Source organism: Cebus imitator, unplaced genomic scaffold (genome assembly GCF_001604975.1).
Source record: "Cebus imitator isolate Cc_AM_T3 unplaced genomic scaffold, Cebus_imitator-1.0 Scaffold129, whole genome shotgun sequence".
Lineage (NCBI taxonomy): Eukaryota > Metazoa > Chordata > Mammalia > Primates > Cebidae > Cebus > Cebus imitator.
This window is the reverse complement of record NW_016107444.1, coordinates 2134966-2155158: the sequence shown is the minus strand read 5'-3', so window position 1 is coordinate 2155158 and position 20193 is coordinate 2134966. Positions and strand designations below refer to the sequence as shown.

Below are 20193 nucleotides of genomic sequence, written 5' to 3'. Positions count from 1 at the left end.
AGTAATAGTATATAGAATTATTCCCAACAAGGATGGGGACAGCAACAAAATGCATTAAGTATATTAAAATTCTGCAGCAAAATATATAATAGTCACAATAAATGTGATAAAAACTCCAGAGTCTCAGTTCAATTCTGCAACAAGAAGAGTTCAGGTTAGGCTGCTTAAAGGAGTTTTTTGTTGTTGTTGTTGTTGTTGTTGTTTAAACCTGTTGAGTTTTGAGGTTGCAATTTAAGTGACCATGGTCTCTTCCCTGGCCTCGCAACAGTCTCCTAACTGGTATCCCATTCCTGCTTCTACCCTTGGCCCTCTACAGTCTATTCTTAACATTATAATAGATGTATTCTTTTGTTTACATCAGCTAATTTTTTTGTATTTTTAGTAGAGACAGGTCCTTGTTGGCCAGTCTGGTCTTGAACTTTTGACGTCAAGTGATCCTCCTGCCTTGGCCTCCCAAAGTGCTGGGATTACAGATGTGAAATATCACGCCCAGCCAGTTTACTTTTCATAATAAGTTTAATATACCTTATTTTTGTAAAAGTCATTTATTTTGTAAAATTATTTTTGCTAAATTCAGTATCTGATTACAATTTTTTCGTGTGTTTTTCTACGTAAATTTACAAACACTCAACTGTACAAATCTTAAATTACTTAAGTATGCCAATTGATAAGTCTGATAAGTATATATACTCAGATAACCCAAATCTCTATCAAAATATAGAACGTCCATCAATCCAGAAAGTTCCACCATGTCCTTTCTTTGTAAATCCAACAAACCACTATCTTCCTGCCCCAAGCAAATAGTATTCTCATTATGTCACCACAGATTACTTTTACCTCCTCAAAACTTAATATGAATGGAACCATACAAATATAAACCTTTTAACACAGGCTTCTTCAATTCAGCATAGTATTTGTGAGATTAATCCATGTTGTTGCAGATAACAATAGCAATATGAATATACCCCACTTAATTTATTCTTTCTCCATTTCCATTTTTCAGCTATTAACATTCCTTCTTTTGACAAGCTATGTTTCATTTGTCTTTGGTAAATCCCTAAAAGCGTAGAATTACTTGATTACAGGGTAGATACATAAGAAGAAGCTACCAGACCTTTTTCTAAAGTGATTATACCATGTTACACTGCCATTAACAATGTATGAGGGTTTCCACGTTCTAGCTAATACATGTCACGCTCACATTAACAAGAAAGTCCCAAGTGCTCTACATTCATGCCAATATATGATATCAGTTTTTTAATATTTTAGTCATTTTACATTTTAGTCATTTAGGTGTATAGAGGTATCTCATTGTGGCTTTAATCATTTTCCTAATGACTGATGATCTTGAATATCTTTTCATGTGCTTATTAACCATCAGTATATACTCCTTTGTGAAGTATCTTAAAATTTTTTTACCTTTTTAAGAATTGGGCTATCTTCTTACATTGAATTGTAAGAGTTCTTCATAATCTTCTAAGTACAAGTCCTTTGTCAAATATGTTTTGTAAATATGTTCTTCTAATCTGTGGCTTGCCTACTGAAGTTATTAGCGGTATCTTTTTTTTTTTTTTGAGATGGAGTCTCGCTCTGTTGCCCACGCTGGAGTGCAGTGGTACGATCTCAGCTCACTGCAACCTCCACCTCCTGGGTTCAAGCGATTCTCCTGCCTCAGCCTCTTGAGTAATTGGGATTCCAGGTGCACACCACCATGCCCAGCTAATTTTTGTATTTTTAATAGAGACGGGGGTTTCACCATATTGGTCAGGCTGGTCTTGAACTCCTGACCTTAGGTGATCCTCCTGCCTCAGCCTCCCAAAGTGCTGGGATTACAGGTGTGAGCCACCACGCCTGGCCAGTGGTACCTTTTGATGAGTGAAAATTTTACATTTTGATGAAGGTCCACCTGCTCATTTCTTTTTAATGGTTAATATCTTCACTATCTTGTCTAAGAAACACTTTACCCACCCCAAGGAAACAATCATATTTTCGTATATTTCCTTTCTAGAAGTTTTTTTGTTGTTGTTTTTGTTTTGTTTTGTTTTGTTTCCTTTCTAGAAGTTTTATGATTTTAGCTTTTGGGTTTAGGCCTATGATCTGATCCATTTCACATTAATTTTGAGGTAACGTGTGAGATGAAACTAAGCTTCATTTTTTTTCATATGGATATCCACTTGTTTCAATACCATTTACTGAAAACATTGTCCTTCCCCTAACACATTTTTTGAAATCTTTCTGGGCTCTCTATTGCATCCAATTGATCTATTTTTTCTGCCGTATGCAAGCACCACACTGTCATGATTCTGTATCTTTATAAGTCGGATTGTACAGTCCTTTAACTTTGTTATTTTCCAAGATTGCTTTAGATATTCTAGATTCTTACAGTTCAATTTGAATTTTTAAATCCGATTATTAATTTTTACCCAAAAAAAGCCTGCTGGGATCATAGATCAATTTGGAAAGAAGTGATATCTCAAAATATCAAGTCTTAGAGTGCATGAACATAGTATTTCTCCATTTGCCTAGTTCTTTAATAAGCAATGTTTTATCATTTTTAACGAAAACACCTTGCACTCCTTTTATTAAGCTTATCCCCAAGTAGATTTTTAAAGCTATTATCAGTAAAAACTTTTATTTCATTTTACAATTGCTTGCATGTATATAGAAATGTAATTAATTTTTATACTGATCATGTATCCTCTACTTTGGTAAATTCATTATTAATCATAACCATTTTGTACATTCCTTAAGATTTTTCTATATGAACAATTATATCTTCTATCAATAGAGTTTTACTTCTATTTTCTAGAATTTTCTATAAGATGTTAAAAAGAAGTGGTAGACATCCTTACCTTATTTCTCATCTGATTTTAACAGAAAAGCATTTAACAATTTAACATTTTGAATATTTAATATTATATTAGTAATAGGTTTTTCATGGATAACTTTTATCAGGTTGATCAAGTTCTCTTCTATTCCTAATTTGTTCATAGTCTTTAACACAAATGGGTATGGATTATGTCAAATACTTTCTCGGCATCTACTGAAATGCTCACATAGTTTTTCTCTTCTGTTAGTGTGGCAAATTACAGTGAATGATTTTCTAAGATTAAACTAATTTTGCATTTCTGAGTTAAACTCAGCTTTTTTTTTTTTTTTTTTTTTTGAGATGGAGTCTTGCTCCGTCACCCAGGCTAGAGCACAGAGGCACAATCTCCGCTCACTGCAACCTCTGATGCTAGGTTCAAGTGATTCTCCTGCCTCGCCTACCAAGTAGTTGGGATTATAGGCGTGTGTCACCATTCCTGGATGATTTTTGTATTTTTTAGTAGAGACAGGGTTTCAACATGTTAGCCAGGCTGGTCTTGAACTCCTGACCTCAGGTGATCCCCCCACCTTGGCCTCTCAAACTGCTGGGATTACAGGTGTGAGCCACCATGCCTGGGCTAACTTCATCAAATACATTGCTAGATTCTATTTGCTAATATCTTATTAATAATTTTTGTACCTATTTCCATAAGGAGTAATAATCTCTAATTTTCTTATAATGTCTTTGTCATATTCTTGTATCACAATCATGCTGGTCTCCTAAAGCTGGCTGAGACCTGTTCTTTACTCCTCTATTTTCTGAAAGAATTTGTGTAAGACGGGTGTTATTTCTTCCTTAAATATTAATAGTTTTCACTAATAAAAGTAGGCCTAGAAACTTTTATTTAGGATATTTGCCTGTATGTTAATAAGTAAGATGGGCCAATATACTTTCTCTTCTCAAATTGTTCTTGTCCAGTTTTGACATTATATTATTCTCATTGCTAAGGTTTCAATGTTTGTGTCCTGTCCAAAATTCACGTTGGACTTTAAACTCCAGTGTGATAGTTTTAAGAGGTGGGGCCTGTAGAAGATGATTATGGTCATGAGGCCTCCTCTCTTGCCAATGGGATTAAAGCCTTCATAAGGCTTTAAGCCAAGGCATGGTGATATGTACCTATAGTCCCAGCTACTCAAGAGACTGAGGCAGGAGAATCACTTAAGCCTAGGAGTCTGAGGCCAGCTTGGCCAACAGAGCAAGACTCCATCTCAAAAAAAAAAAAATTTTTTTTAAAGAGGCTTCACACAGCTTTCAGCCCTTTTTGCCTTTCCATTCTCCGCCATGAGAGGAAGCAGCAACAAGGGGCTTACCAGACAAATGCCAGCACCTTGATCTTGGACTTCTCAGTCTCCAGAACTGTGAGAAAATAAATGTCTGTTCTTTATGAATTACTCAACCTGTGGTATTTTTTAATGCAGCATGAACAGAAAAAGACATTCATAAAAGGTACTAAGGTAATAGATCCTCTTTTTCTACTTTCTGAAACAATCTATATAAAACTGGAAATATTTGTTATTTGAATCTATGTGACAGCTCTGAATTCTTGAATAGTTTAAATGGGTAACATGGTAGACTATAGTTTTGGTTAACAATAATAAAATTTCATAAAATGCATATATTTCACTCTCTGTATCTTTTAAGAGGCACAGAAATGCATCTGTGGAAATTCATCTCTTCTGCCTTCTTTACACCTATACAAAAGCCTTCATTTGATGCCCAGGACTCCAGATCAGTACATTCTGTACCAATTAAGGCACAGTGGAATGAGAAGTGGCCTCCAACCACATAAAAGTGGTCCAAGGAGCAATGATTTCCCAGTCCTCCTTTTCCCAAGGAATATTCACAGCAGGTTGTGGAGAAAAGCTACACAATCAGGAAGCTTGGCTGAGGTAAGAGCACTCCCATTTAGACAGATAACCATAAATTATTTTACTCATAACCTTCTAGCAACTAGGCTAGTAATATCTGACAATACATTACAATATCAGGTGAAGCCCATTCCACTCAGCCTTCTGTGATCTACTAGTTATCTCTTGATTCTTCATGTTCTTAATGATCTTCCTGATTAGCATTCTCAACACATTCAAATCTATTCCAGCTTGAGACAAGGAAATAAATTCCCTTAATAACTACACATCCCTCTTCAACGTTGCCTTATCAATTGTATTTCCCTTCACAACCACATTTCTTGAACAAGTTATTTACATCCAATGTCTCTAATTTCTCACTTCCTACTCATTCTTCAACATTCTAAAAATATCCCCAGACCTTACCACCCCATTTAAACCATTCTTGCCACATTGCCAGTGGTGTATGTGTAATGAAGTTTCACTGCATTTTTAGTCCACCCATTTTTGGCTCCAATGCTCAGCAGCACCTGATAGTGCCATTTATTTTTCTGTCCTGGAAGACTTTTCTTGCCATGAAGCCACAATCTCTTGTTTTTCCTCTTATCTCTGCCAAACACCATTTAAACACCTTTCCAGGCTCATCTTTCATCACCTTAGACCCTTAAATGTCAACTGTCCTTAAAGTTCTGCTTGTATACTCTCCTTTCTCTATATATTTTACAGATGAATCTTAAACTTGTATCTCTATCCTGTATCTTTTTGCTGACCTCTATAGTTGTACATACAACTACCCTGTCCTTAATACATCTAAAACTCAACTTACCTTTCTACTACTCAGTCTCGCTCCTTTTCTGTTTTCTATTTTGATGATGGTACTACCAAACCCAGGGTCATTCTTAATTTTTCACTTTCTCTCACTCTCCACATCCATTATTCATCTAGCTCTGCCAATTCTACTTCTAAAATACCTACCTTTAATCTGTCAATTCACTTCTACTTCCCCTGGCACAAGCCACCATCATCCTATGACATCCTCCTAATTGGGCTCCCTTTCATTCAGTTTTGTCACCCTTGATTAATGTTGTAACAATATAAATATCATATGTAGTATCCATTTTCTAAGTGATAACCTATGTGGGTTTAATAAAATAAATACTGAAGTCAAAAATAACTTTTTAAAATGGGTCCTTTCTCTCTTATAATTCTGCAATGGATAAAGTCTAAAATCCTTTCTGTAGTCCACAGGGCACTACCTGGCTCCCTCTGCCTCTCTCCTCAGCATCATCTGCACAATTCTCTGATCTTATTGGAGTTTTGGACTCAGACCTGCCATGCTTTCTCTCACCTTCAGGTCTTCACATTTATGTTCTCTTTGCCTGGATTACTTTTCCTTATCTCTTTTTATATATTCCTGGACTTAAATTTAAACTTCATTTCCTCTGGTAAGTTTTTCTACACAGTTTCCCTAGCTTCCTTCCATATATTACCCAAATATTACTATAATTTTTTAATCAAACCTACTTTACTGGTTATTATAATTATTTGCTAAAGTATCTGTCTTCTTTGACTGTTAGCTTTAGGGGAGTAGGAATTAGTCTTGCTCACAAGGATACTCCTGGCACCCAGCAGAATACCTAGCCTAGTAGGCACCAAATGAATAACGGATGAATAAACCTATGAATCAATCAACTTAGTAAATGGTTCATACTATTATTGTTATCATTATAAGGCACACAATAGGGTCCTGTCTACCAGTCTGGAGTTGCATTGATGAAAACTATCAATTGCAATAATTTTACCAAGAAGCATTACTAGGGGAAGAATATGCTCTATTATCACATATTATTTACTGACAATCTCCTGGCTGGCAGTCACTCCATGGAGAGTCAGAATGCTTTAAGAAGAGAAAAATATTACCCAGAAGATAATCCAATGAAATCTTACTTTTTTTTTTTTTTGAGACAGAGTTTCGCTCCGTTGCCAGGCTGGAGTGCAGTGGCGCAATCGCTGGAGTGCAGCGGCCGCAATCTCAGCTCACTGCAACTTTCGCCTCCTGGGTTCAAGCAATTCTCCTGCCTCAGCCTCCCGAGTAGCTGGGACTATGGGCATGTGCTACCACGCCCAGCTAATTTTTGTATTTTTAGTAGACACAGGGTTTCACCATGTTGGTCAGGATGGTCTCAATCTCTTGACCTTGTGATCCACCCACCACGGCCTCCCAAAATCCTGGGATTACAGGCGTGAGCCACTGCGCCCTGCCATATTTTACTTTTCTTTCTTTTTTTTTTTTTTTTTGAGACGGAGTTTCACTCATGTTACCCAGGCTGGAGTGCAATGGCGCGATCTCGGCTCACCGCAACCTCCGCCTCCTGGGTTCAGGCAATTCTCCTGCCTCAGCCTCCTGAGTAGCTGGGATTACAGGCATGCACCACCATGCCCAGCTAATTTTTTGTATTTTTTTTTTTTAGTAGAGATGGGGTTTCACCATGTTGACCAGGATGGTCTCGATCTCTTGACCTCGGGATCCACCTGCCTCGGCCTCCCAAAGTACTGGGATTACAGGCTTGAGCCACCGCGCCCGGCCCATATTTTACTTTTCTTAATCATTTGCTTGTTCCTTGTCCCATTAAGTTCCCATGGCATCACCCTAAAAACTGGTAACAATGATAAAGTATTTATGCTTTACAATAATATTAAGAAATGTGGGAAAGAACACAAATTTTTTTTTTTTGGAGACAGTCTCACTCTCACCCAGACTGGTGTGCAGAGGCGCCATCTTGGTTTGCTGCAACCTCCACCTTCTGGGTTCAAGTGATTCTCGTGCCTCAGCCTCCTGAATAGCTGGGACTACAGGCCTGCATCACCATGCCCGGCTAATTTTTGTATTTTTAGTAGAGATGGGACTTTGCCCTGTTTGCCAGCCTGGTCTCGAACTCCTGACCTCAAGTGATCTGCCCACCTTAGACTCTCAAAGTGCCAGATTACAAGTGTGAGCCACCATGCCTGGCCAAGAACATAAAATTTAAAGTTTGGAAAACTAGGTTTCTGTCATGGCTCAAAAACATGTAATTGTGTGACCCGGGATTTCATCTACCTCAAAGGTTTAGATACAGCAGTTGTAAAGGTCAAATAAAGTAATGTGTATGAAAATAGGCCAGTCACAGTGGCTCACACCTGTAATCCCAGCACTTTGGGATGCTGAGGCAGGAGGATTGCTTGAGCTCAGCAGGTCAAGACCAGACTGGGAAACATGGTGAAACCCCATCTCTACAAAACTACAAAAATTAGCTGGGCATACTGGCATACGCCAGCGGTTTCAGCTACTTGGGAGGCTGAGGTGGGAGGATCACTTGAGCTCAAGAGGCAGAGGCTGCAGTGAGCCAAGATCACATCATTGCACTCCAGCCTGGGCAACAGAAAGACACTGTCTCAAGAAGAAAAAACAAAAACAAACAAACAGAAAAACCTTTTTTCTATAAATAATGTGTTATTCTCATTTGCGTTTGATGAACAGCTTGATGATATTAACAAGATATTTCTATATGGTATAAAGAAACTAGGACTCAGCCAGAAAAGGATAAAAACACAATTCTGCTACTTACTTCCTTATAAAATCTTGGTCAGTAATTAAACCTTTCTAAACTTCATTACTCTTACCTGCTCATCTGAGATAAAAATAACTAGTCTGCCTTTTTCACAAAAGTTATTCCTAGGCTAAATTTAAAAAAATACACTTGAAAGTTTAAAGACAAACACTTTGGATTAATAACAATAAATTGGCCAGGTATGGTGGCTCACACCTGTAATCCCAGCACTTTGGGAGGCCAAGGCAGGAGAATCACTTGAGTTCAGGACTTCAAGACCAGCCCGAGCACCACAGTGAGACCTCACCTCTACCAAAAAAGTTCAAAAAGACTAGCCAGGAGTGATGGCGCACACCTGAAGTTCCAACTATTCAGGGGGCTGAGGTGGGAGAATCACTTGAGATCGGAGGTGTAGGTTGCAGTTAGCCAAGATCATGTCACTGCACTCCAGCCTGGGTGACAGAGCAAGACCCTGTCTCAAAAAATATAGGAAGAAGAAATTGCACTTTTCTAATCTAACCCACCAAAGCTCTAAAGCTAAGTGATAAGATGCTATTCTCTAAAAACTAACCCCACCCCCAATACTCCATCCCCATCACTCCACCCCAAATATTCAATGTATATTGTTTTAACAGTCTCTAAAATTCCATTATTACCATTTGGATCCTTCAAATCTATACACTTTGATACTTTCTGCCAAAGATGATATTTCCCAAAGAGCTTTAGTAATGTTTGACTATATTGAACAAAATAAAAGCTATTAAACCATAATCTGAAGTTACAAAGAAAGCTGTACATACTAAATCCTAGAGAAATAACCAGTCACTCTCTTTCACTTGACCACAAGGCAAACTTCTAAAGGTATTACATAAAACAAGAAATGGGGCCATTCATGGCTGGATGCGGTGGCTCACACCTGTAACTCCAACACTTTGGGAGACTGAGGCAAGCGGATCATCTGAGGTCGGGAGTTCGAGACCAGCCTGACCAACATGGAAAAACCGTGTCTCTACTGAAAATACAAAAATTAGCCAGGTTTGGTGGTGCATGCCTATAATCCCAGCTACCCAAGAGGCTGAGGCAGGAAAATGGCTTGAACCCAGGAGGTTGCAGTGAGCCAAAATCACGCCATTGCACTCCAGCGTAGGCAACAAGCACAAACTCCATCTTAAAAAAAAAAAAACACACACACACACAAAATGGTGCCATTCACACAGATGGAGAATCACTGCCTATATGTACTACTCATTATTCACATGACTGAAGCCATAAAATATTTCCAAAGAAAAGACAAAGGCCAAGTGTCCAAACTGCTACCCCCACAAGTAAATATGCAAGCCAAGAGTCACAAGGCTGGTCCTTGTCCTTTATGTCAACAGTCACCAGCATGGAGATGACTATGGGTCAAAGCTGTCTCTGCCTGAGGCAGCTCCTTCCCTAGGACTCTGAATCTCGCTCACTTTCTATTGAATTTCTCACACTATACGTAATATATATCGATCCCCACTGCAGTAGCGGCACTCTTCCCAGAGAAGAAAATTAACAAACTCTAAGAAACATAACCCAGTAATTAACTCCATTGGAAGTGGATAGAGAATTGGGTTTTGGAGACAATAACTTTTCAATTAACAATTAAAATCAAGGAGGCAAGATGCAGTGGCTCAAGCCAGTAATCCCAATACTTTGGAGGCCATGACGGGAGGTTCACTTGAGCCCAGAGTTTGAGACCAGCCTAGGTAACATGGTAAGAATTTGCCTTAAAAAAAAAAAAAAAAAAAAAAAGAATCAAGGAGGAAAAAAAGGTATTCTCTACCACTAAAAGATTACATGTCTCTTTATGTAACTCATAATTAAACCCACATAGTGTAACTAACATAAATAACACTGCCTGGGGTGAGGGTAAGAGTGGTGAACATTCTAGGGCCTACTCAGAATCCATTACTGATGATAACACTGTTGTCAAAGGACCAAATTACAACAGTGAAACAAGGCAAAACAGGAAACAAAACACTGATTATTCATTACAAAGTTATTCTCCTTATAGGGTTAAAACAGAACTTTCTTATGATGCTGGCTCAGGTAAACTGGGTCACCTCTGGTTGCTGTGAATTTCATGGTTTTGTTGCTGTTATTTTTTAAACTGGGCTGTTTCAGCTCAGTTTGATTACACAGCCAAATAAGTTTGGGGAGGTAATAAGAGATAAGGAGTACTTGTAGTGTTAAAGTTTGAATTTGTTCTAACACATCAGTAGAAATAGTAAGAGAAAATAAGAAAACAAAAAACTCTACCAATATTTTTAAACGGTCAAAAAAGTAAGGCATGGATATATAAGGCATGGAATACAAAAAATAGTATGGCAGAAACAAGTCCAAATATATCATTAATCATAATAAAGGTAAAGAGACAAATTTATCATTACAAACAGGACTTTTTTTCTTTTTTAAGAAAACCTACTATATGCATTTGTAAAATATACCAAGAGCAAATTGATATGAAAAGGTTGAAATAAAGGCATAGTTGGTTTCTAGAAAAACTATCAACAACAACAAAAATCTTCCACTGAATTTTTGTTGTTGTTATTTTCATTTTTTTGAGACAAGGTCTTGCTGTCACCCAGGCTGGAATACAGAAGCACAATCATGGCTCACGGCAGCCTCAACCTCCTAGGCTCAAGCGATCCTCCAACTTCAGCTTCCCAAATAGCTGGAACTACAGCTGTGCACCGCCATACCTAGCTAATTTTTAAAAACTTTTTTGTAGAGGCATCTCACCATACTGCCCAAGCTGGTCTCCAACTCCTGGGCTCAAGTGATTTACTCACCTGGCACTCCCAAAGTGCTGAGATTATAGGTATGAGCCACTGTACCTGGCATTCCACTGATATTTGATCATGAAAAAAAAGAGTCTTTACCCAATATTAGAAATCCAAAGAGGAAGAGATGAACAAATTCAGCAAAGGTTTAAAAAATATATATATAAAAACAAATTGTTCTCAATAAATAACAAAATAACACAAAATGGAAAAACTCTTAAAAATATATACCTCACCAAATACAAGATGAAAAATAGAAAATTACATTACATACATGAGCATTTTAAAAAACTGAATCATACATTATTCCTGAGTTGGGTTTACCTACAATATGTGAAAGTGGTTGTATGATAAAAAAAATTCACAAATGTTATATGCCCCAAATAAATTAATTGAGAAAAAATAAAACAATATCAGATGATACAGAAAGGCACGTTAAATAGGTATAAAAAGAATCAAAGGCCAGGCACACTGACTCATGCCTGTAATCCTAGCACTTTGGGAGGCCAAGGTGGTGGATCACCTGAGGTCAGGAGTTCGAGACCAGCGTGGCCAACATGGCAAAAGCCCATCTCTACCAAAAATACAAAAATTAGCGAAGCATAGCGGCGGACACGTACAATTCCAGCTACTCAGGAGGCTGAAGCTAGAGAATCACTTGAACCCAGGAGGCGGAGGTTGCAGTGAGCCGAGATCACACCATTACACTCCAGCCTGGGTGACACGAGCGAAACTGTCTCAAAAAAAAAAAAAAAAAAGTGGAGTGAGGAGTAACAACATGGTGACTGAGACAGTGGAGCTCCATAAGCTGAAGCTTGCTAAACTAAAGCAAGAATGTCTTGCTCATGGTTTGGAGACCAAGGGAATAAAGCAAGATCTTATCCACAGACTCCAGGCATATCTTGAAGAACATGCTGAAGAGGAGGCAAATAAAGAAGATGTACTGGGAGATGAAACAGAGGAAGAAGAAACGAAGCCTATAGAGCTCCCTGTCAAAGAGGAAGAACCCCCTGAAAAAACTGTTGATGTGGCAGCAGAGAAGAAAGTGGTAAAAATTACATCTGAAATACCACAGACTGAGAGAATGCAGAAGGCCGAACGATTCAATGTACCTGTGATCTTAGAGAGTAAGAAAGCTGCTCGGGCAGCTAGGTTTGGGATTTCTTCAGTTCCAACAAAAGGTCTGTAATCTGATAACAAGCCTAATGGTTAACTTGGATAAGCTGAAGGAAAGAGCTCAAAGATTTGGTCTGAATGTCTCTTCAATCTCCAGAAAGTCTGAAGATGATAAGAAACTAAAAAAGAGGAAGGAACAATTTGGAATTGTCACAAGTTCAGCTGGAACTGGAACCACAGAGGATACAGATGCAAAGAAGAGGAAAACAGCAGAGCGCTTTGGGATTGCCTGATGAAAAGTTCTTGTTACTTTCTGTTCTCCAATGTTTTCCATTTCTCTGATTCTTCTTGGTCACATATATACCTAATTGCACAATCATGTGCCTATGTCCTGCCTCGCAATGAGGGAGCATGTACCCCAGGTACATCCATGAACTGCAGCAGCACTTTGACTTATTGCTGTTTCACCTTTAAGGTTGTTGTGTTTCTGTTTTTGATTATGTTGCTTAATAATATATATATATATACACCTATATATATAGGTGTATATATATATATATATATGAAAAAAAGGATCAAAGGAACAGAGATCTTCAAGACTTTAGAAAAAGGAAAGGGAGAGAGCTTAAAAAAAAAAAAAGGTAGAGGTCTTTGGATTGAGACATAAGTATTGCAAACTCAAATGCTTTAATGGGCCGGTAAGGTAATATGCTGTGCTTTATCAAATTTGAATAAATATCAATTGCAAAAGATATTATTACTTTATGTAACAGTAAGAAACTTTTTTTTAAATGCAAAACAAAAACAAGCCCTGCCAATTAAAGTATAACACACCATGAAGAGTAACTCCACTACTTCAAAGCTATTAAAAAGTAAAAAGATGTAAACCTTAGAATCGATGAAATTCAGTAAATATATAAAGCAGCAGAGAATAAAACAAAAGGGGACTGGTGGAGACTGTGTTGGTCAATTTTTCTTTAAATCTCCAAAGGTGGATAAATAAAATATATCTATAGTAAATAGTCTGTAGACCACCAATTTATAATCTAGGTTTACATAGAGACCACCAGAATTTAATTCAGAGTTGATCAAGGGATGTAACTGTAAATTACTACAAGATTTCTTAATCAAACAATTCCCTCTACAGAATACCTGGAGCCTATAGGAATGTCTTGTTAAAAGAGACTCCAGATAGTCAAGGAATTCTAAAGATCTGAGGCTGGACTAATTATCCTTGTCTGCAAAGATGCTGGAATCATCCATAATGACTATAATATTTGAAAAATTAGGTACTCAGGTCTTAACTGCATGGGGATGATCAGAAGATTGATAGGACGATAGAAATATTCAGGAATGAGGGAATGTCAGAAAAAAATGACAAAAAAAAAAAGTACAAGACTGGTGTAGCTGCAACACAGAATAGGAATATATATATGAGACAGGGCACAGAAGAGGGATGGGTGAGATAAATTACTTAGCCTTCAAAGCCATCTAATTTATTGACTTGATGAAAATATCTTATTAAAAACTAAAGAGTACAAACTGAAATTTTTCCTTTATCAAACTTCCCACAGAAAAGAACAATCAAATGTAGAACAACAGAAGCAAATAATTAGGTTATATTTTTATCCATGTCATTATCCTTTTAAAAATGAAATTTCAAGAAATGGAATGTTTGAAATCTATCTGGCTCTTAAAGATTTTGTTTTTAAAGACTAAAAATTAACTGAATCACATTTTGTAAGATGATGATAATTTATGAGTCAAAATTTGCAAAATAAAAAAAGTCCCAAGAAGGCTTTCTGAATTATAATGCTTCCCAGCACACGTTATGTTGTCATATATCCTCCAAAATAATTCAGTACCCCTGAACAATGACACTCTAAGTACTCCCATTTTTGAACAGCAAAGGCAAAAACAAGCAGGGATAGGGGGTGCACAAAAACATTATACAATTTAGTTTTTGCCTGAAGGCAATAATTTTATCAGCACAAAAAATATTTTCAATTCAGAACCTGGGAAATTCCACTCTCTACACAATGAAGACGGATTATTACATCTGCTTTATGGGCAAATAATGTGGAAATGATGGCACTAAGAGAGTTGATAACAAAAATTTGCTTATGGTGACTAGTCCCTGACCTTTCAAAGTTAAAATAAAGTCATCCCCCATAAAACTGATTAGGAAATAGGGCAAATATAAAAGCACCTCCTTCAATTCACAAGGAACTTCAATCTCAAATGCCTCTCCCCGTGTAGATGCTTCAAAAGTAGATGTACGATGAAAGCCAATTTTTACCACAAAAAAAGACGCAACTTGAACAGCTTTTCAAGCAAAACAACATCAATTCCTATACCAAAGGAGGCTCCTCTAGTGCAAAGGAAAGATGCTCGCCGGGCACAGTGGCTCAAGCCTGTAATCCCAGCACTTTGGGAGGCTGAGGCGGGTGGATCACGAGGTCAAGAGATCGAGACCATCCTGGTCAACATGGTGAAACCCCGTCTCTACTAAAAATACAAAACATTAGCTAGGCATGGTGGCGCGTGCCTGTAATCCCAGCTACTCAGGAGGTTGGGGCAGGAGAATTGCCTGAACCCAGGAGGCGGAGGTTGCGGTGCGCCGAGATCGCGCCATTGCACTCCAGCCTGGGTAACAAGAGCGAAACTCCGTCTCAAAAAAAAAAAAAAGAAAGAAAAGATGCTCACACATAATCTCCCAGATGTCCTTTCACCATTAAGATGTAGGGATGTTGTAGCGTGTGACTGTTCAGCCTGAAACCGCCACAGTTCTTTTTCTACCACATAGAAAGCAAGCTTGAGAATGAGGCCAAAACACAGAGGAAGACACAATAGCAATGAAGCTGAGCAAAGACACCAGATTACCCAACTCTGAAACTCATCCAACCTCTGGACTTCATTGTTGTGAGTCAATACATTTACTTAATATTTAAACCACTCAGAATCAAAATTTCTGTTACTTGTAGTTCAGAGTACCCTAACTTATATACCTGGCCTGCCAATACACCTACTTGTCTGTCCTTGAGGAAGCTACTGAGTTTCATATATCTGTAAAAATGGCCAATAAAAGTCCTCCGCATCCTCCACTGCTATCACCCATCCAATCTGTTATTATTTCTTGCCTTTTTTGGCCACAACAGTCTCATAATTGGTCTTTTTGCTGCAGCCCCTGCGTCCACTGTCTACTCTCAATATACTAGTGTAGTACAGAAATGAAATAAAATTTGGCCATGGTTATATGACTGGATCATGGCAGAACTATAATTTGAACAAAATAGACAAGGTCTTTGCTCTCATGGAACTAGTTTTAAATGTACTATTTACTATTCTGCCACCTCCCAAGAAACTCTGCAGAGAAACTTGGAGGTATCAAAGTAGGCTATGTCTTAGCTAATTTTCTGGAAAAGTTTTAGGAAATCTATTTCACCAAAAAGCAATTAGTGAGGCCAAACATTTATATGGATTTTTCAAGTTCAAATCTGAGGTTACCCAGTAGATTACCTTTACCACCAGGCACAATGTACCTTTGTGTGTTTATTTATGTAAATTTATCAATAAAACTTACCTTTAAAGCTTCACATTATAATGTAATCATTTAAAACAATCTAAACTGCTGCTTTTCAAGTATTAGCTCTGTTTTTAGAATGTTTCAAAGCAATCTTCTGGAGAATGAATCTTAAAGTTTATTTTTTAAAAATAGGCTGGGTGCAATGGCTCAAGTCTGTAATCCCAGTACTTCAGGAGGTCTAGGTGGGAGGATCACCTGAGGTCAGGAGATCGAGACCAAGCTGGCCAACATGGTAAAACACCATCTCTACTAAAAATACAAACATTACCCAGGTTGTAGTGGCACACGCCTGTAATCCCAGCTACTTGGGAGTCTGAGACAGGGGAATCACTTGAACCCAGGAGGTGGAGGTTACAGTGAGCCAAGATCACACCACTGTACACTCCAGCCTGAGCGACAGAGTCAGACTCCATCTCAAAAGAAAGATAAAATAAATAGGGAGATAATTTTTTTAAGTATAAGGCTGTAGGAAAAGATCCTCTAGTGCTGTGTAATCTGGCAGTTTAGAATTCCTGCTAGATAGAAACAAAGACTCAAGAGGAAGAGCATCAGTAAACAAGGTAGCAGATATTAGAGACTGACTCAGGCCCCAGGGAGAAAAAGAATGATTTAACACAAAACAGGAAATATTTCCCATTCAACAAATAGGATTCCCTTTCTGAATCCTGGCAACTAAACAGAAATAAAGATATAAATAAGCAATGCAACTAAATGGGCTTATAGAGCCAGCCATTTTTAATTAGCAGCTACTTGAACATGTATCACTACTTGTGAGAGGTCATCTGAGTTAACAGTACTGTATAAATACTTCTCAAAATCACCCCCAAGAAATCAAGTGAGGAGTCTCATTGAATCAATTGTGCTAACAGGGGAAATCAGTATAAGGCACTGGAGTTTATGTTACGGACTTTTAAAGCCCTAGTCATACTGAACAACTGTGAAAGACTCAGTGGGTGTTCCCTATGGGCTCTAAATGTTTACAACACCATCAAAAAGAAGTACATATAATAACTAGAAACAATACAATTTGTTTAAATTTAAAGTTTATTAATCCTATAAAGTTTCCTTCTGAGAACTTTAAAGAAACTAAAATAATGTTAATTCATGATAATTTTAAAAACCTTAGGTGTTCTGTACCAAAAAAAAAGTGCTTTATAAATAATGTCAAATAAACAAAACCAGAAAAACAGCTACATTTCATGACTAGAACATCACAGGTTGATTGATTAGCTCAGTGATTTACACTAGAATCTTCATTATGTCAATTCTCAAAAACATTCAGTGATAGACTAAATAGAAGCTGGTTTGCTCTTTGCTAATAAGGCTAAGATGAGATAATCCACAAAGCATGAAAATAATAATCATCAAATTTGGCATGTGTCCTTTTAGTGCTAAAGATATTCATTAAAACTCAGTTGAAGGTTGCCTATCAGTCTATTTTCACTCATTGTTATATCTTACATACCTCTTCATCTAACAAACTACCTCAGATTTAAGAAGGAAAAGATGATAGACAGGTAGGTAGGTAAATAAGTAGGCAGGTAGGTAAATAAGTAGGCAGGTAGGTAGGTAGGCAGACAGACAGACAATAGGTGGATGGAATGTATATATGCAAAGTGATAATTTAGAAAAGTTCTTAAAACGATATATAGAATCAAGCATATACTACACATATATGTGACTTAATGGGGGGCAGCCCAGCATGGTGGTCAGGAACAGAATATGTTCACTGTAAACAATCGGTCAGCAGTAATGTCTAATGTTCTAAAGTAGGCTTCTATCCCATACAGGTCTGATTTAATTGCTCTGTTCACTAAATACAGTGTAAATAAGCCCAAGCAGCATTTTTCTATCAAAACAGCAAGATTTTAGATAAGTTCTCTAATTATAACTATACCTCAAAGAATAAAGAGGAACTTAGCTGCACTCTACCCTGTCTCCTACTTCAAATGAATTAAATAAATTATAACAACCTGTTCAGTACATTTACAAGAGACACTAAAAGGAAGGAGACCAGTGAAAAAGGTTTTCTTTTACTCACCTGTAACCCTCTCCTTCTTAGAATACTGGAATCATCCATAATAGATATCAGACAAAAAAAGCCACTCCCCAGACAGTCAACTACTAGTGCCTCCTTACTGCTGGATAAAGAGGCAAACAATTCATTCAGTACACCACTAACCCACTGTTCCACTAAACCAGTTCTCCCTCCGTCCAGCGTAAGTATACAATCACTGCCTCAAATCAGAGTCACGTCTTTCTTCACAGGAGTACAGGTACATCTTATCTGAAGCACTGCCAAATAGCGGAAAGACTTCATATTTGTTTTCATTTCCATGCATACCCCTTTGGTTGAAATTATTTGAAGTGCCAAGAAAAGAACAAAAGGTTCCAGGGGGAAAAATTCCAATCTTTGATATTCTGACTTCGCTGTTTATTAAAAAGGTTTAGCAAACAAGAGAGTCTCCACCTACAGCTACTAAGCTTATAAAATCCATGTCACGTTTTCCTTTCCAGAAAGAAAACCACTCCACATACGTTTTTAAAAAAGATGACAATTCTTCTGAAATACAAAGAAAAATGTATTATTCTGATGCCTGTATTTTAGACTCAAACTGATATAAAACCAGTTATTGTTTTGACTAAGTCGGCAAAATTCCTTTCATCCTTTGTACAGACAAAGCAAATGTCAGATTCTTTCAACACTGTCAGGGGTTCTTTTGTTTCTTTATCACTAGACTCGCTGGTCTTCACTTCTTGGACAGTAACGAAAGCCTCTTTCTTCAGGAGCTAAATCATTGCTAAGATCGGTTTCCCTGCTCTTTTATGTGTGGGAGGGGGCTAGTACACGTGTTGTGAGTTCTGAGCATGGACAAATTCATTCATCTATTCATCGCTTACAGTGCTGTCACAGGAAACACTCCCCATTCCCCCAGACTTCTAAAAGGGCACAGCATGAAAACGTCTGGTTTTATCCAAGCTTTAATAATCTCAAGAATTGTTTCTTTGGTTACTGGCTGCCATTTTTAAAGTAGGACTTCAGCCAAGTTTAAAGATGCTTCTGTCTCTTAATTCGTGGCAAAAAATATATAATCTTTTAGATTTTAAAAGTGAAAGATTGTTCTCATGATATGATTCTGTCCCTTAAACACTCGATAAGAAACATTTAAACTTTACAACTTCATGGTAATTGTCAGAATCTTAGTAAACACAAAGGAAAGTTGCTAATCTTTCTAATAAGTCACACACACAAAATTGTTTGTGAAGGCAGCACTGTATTTTTAGGAAATGGGTTAAACAAATTAAATACAATCATTTTTCCCAAACTATAAGACATGCTATAATAATTACTCACTCTCCAACAAAATTCAGGAGATATGAATCCAAATTTCCTAATATGGCAGATAAAGATATGTATAAAGAACACAATCAGCCAGTTGTAATACCTAAGGTGTAAATATAGCAATAACTAAAGGCCAGATTCAGTCTACACCCAACGAGGAAGAAAAGCTGTCCCTCCTATCTGCAACCAACAGTCTAGGCTTGAAGGAAAGTCTATTTACAAGATCTTTTTCTGGTCTTCTTACAACGATTATAGTCATAAGAGATTGTTATACTGCTGAAAACTGCACACACAAAAAAACAGGATCCATGTCCCTTTCATTCAGCAGAAATCTTCTAATCCTTAGCATAACCAGTGTGGTCTTTCATTGTAAGAGCTAATAAATCCACATCTCCACGGATTCCTTCTCCCATCTGCTGCTTTAAACAACTAACGGCTGGATTATGTCTATGGGGAAAACAAACACAAGACCTGAACAGACAGCTGATTTGCACAGGGTATGCTATACACTGTATGAGTGTCTGCAAAGTAACAGGCCTTTATAGTCACAGAACCCTTCTGTCAAAATAGGTTTAACTAACTAAAATATATGTATCAGCAGAGAGGAAGTAGGAATGGTTTCTAATTTATTCAACACTATAGTCAGTAAAAACATAAAAATGATGCTTTCTAAGAAGCTATTCAGACAAAAGATTCAAAATGCAAACTCTTTATTCATTTACTAATTCAAGAATCACTTACATGTCAACCACTGAGATAGGAATAAGGAAAAATTACCAAAATCAACATTACCCATAAACTAATAATCCGACTCTAAGAGAGCTCAAATCCAATGGGGAGGCCAAACATAAACAAGTAATTATGATACAACATGAGAAGTATGCTACATCAAAGGTATGACAAAGTGCTACAGGAATGTCAAAGAAGGCTTAATTCATTATATTAGGAAGTCTACAAAAAGGCTTCAACTGGAAATGCCATTCATGCCACTGCACTCCAGCCTGGGCAACAGAGCAAGACTTTATCTCAAAA

At 37.4% G+C, this 20193-nt stretch overlaps 1 protein-coding gene and 1 pseudogene across 6 annotated transcripts in view; one reads left to right on the top strand and one right to left on the bottom strand.

The window, feature by feature from the left end:
* Positions 1 to 20193, bottom strand: part of MAST2 (microtubule associated serine/threonine kinase 2) — a 250465-nt gene that overhangs the window by 140130 nt on the left and 90142 nt on the right. The window contains exon 1 of one of the 6 annotated variants that reach the window (XM_037742876.1): positions 17860 to 18613. The exons of the other annotated variants lie outside the window; for them this stretch is intronic. Within the exon in view, the coding sequence (XP_037598804.1) occupies positions 17860 to 17898 (39 nt within the window). The 5' untranslated portion in view covers positions 17899 to 18613. Of the gene's footprint in view, positions 1 to 17859; positions 18614 to 20193 lie in introns of those variants that run through there. 6 annotated transcript variants of the gene reach the window in all.
* On the top strand, positions 11895 to 12747 carry LOC108312769 (annotated as a pseudogene).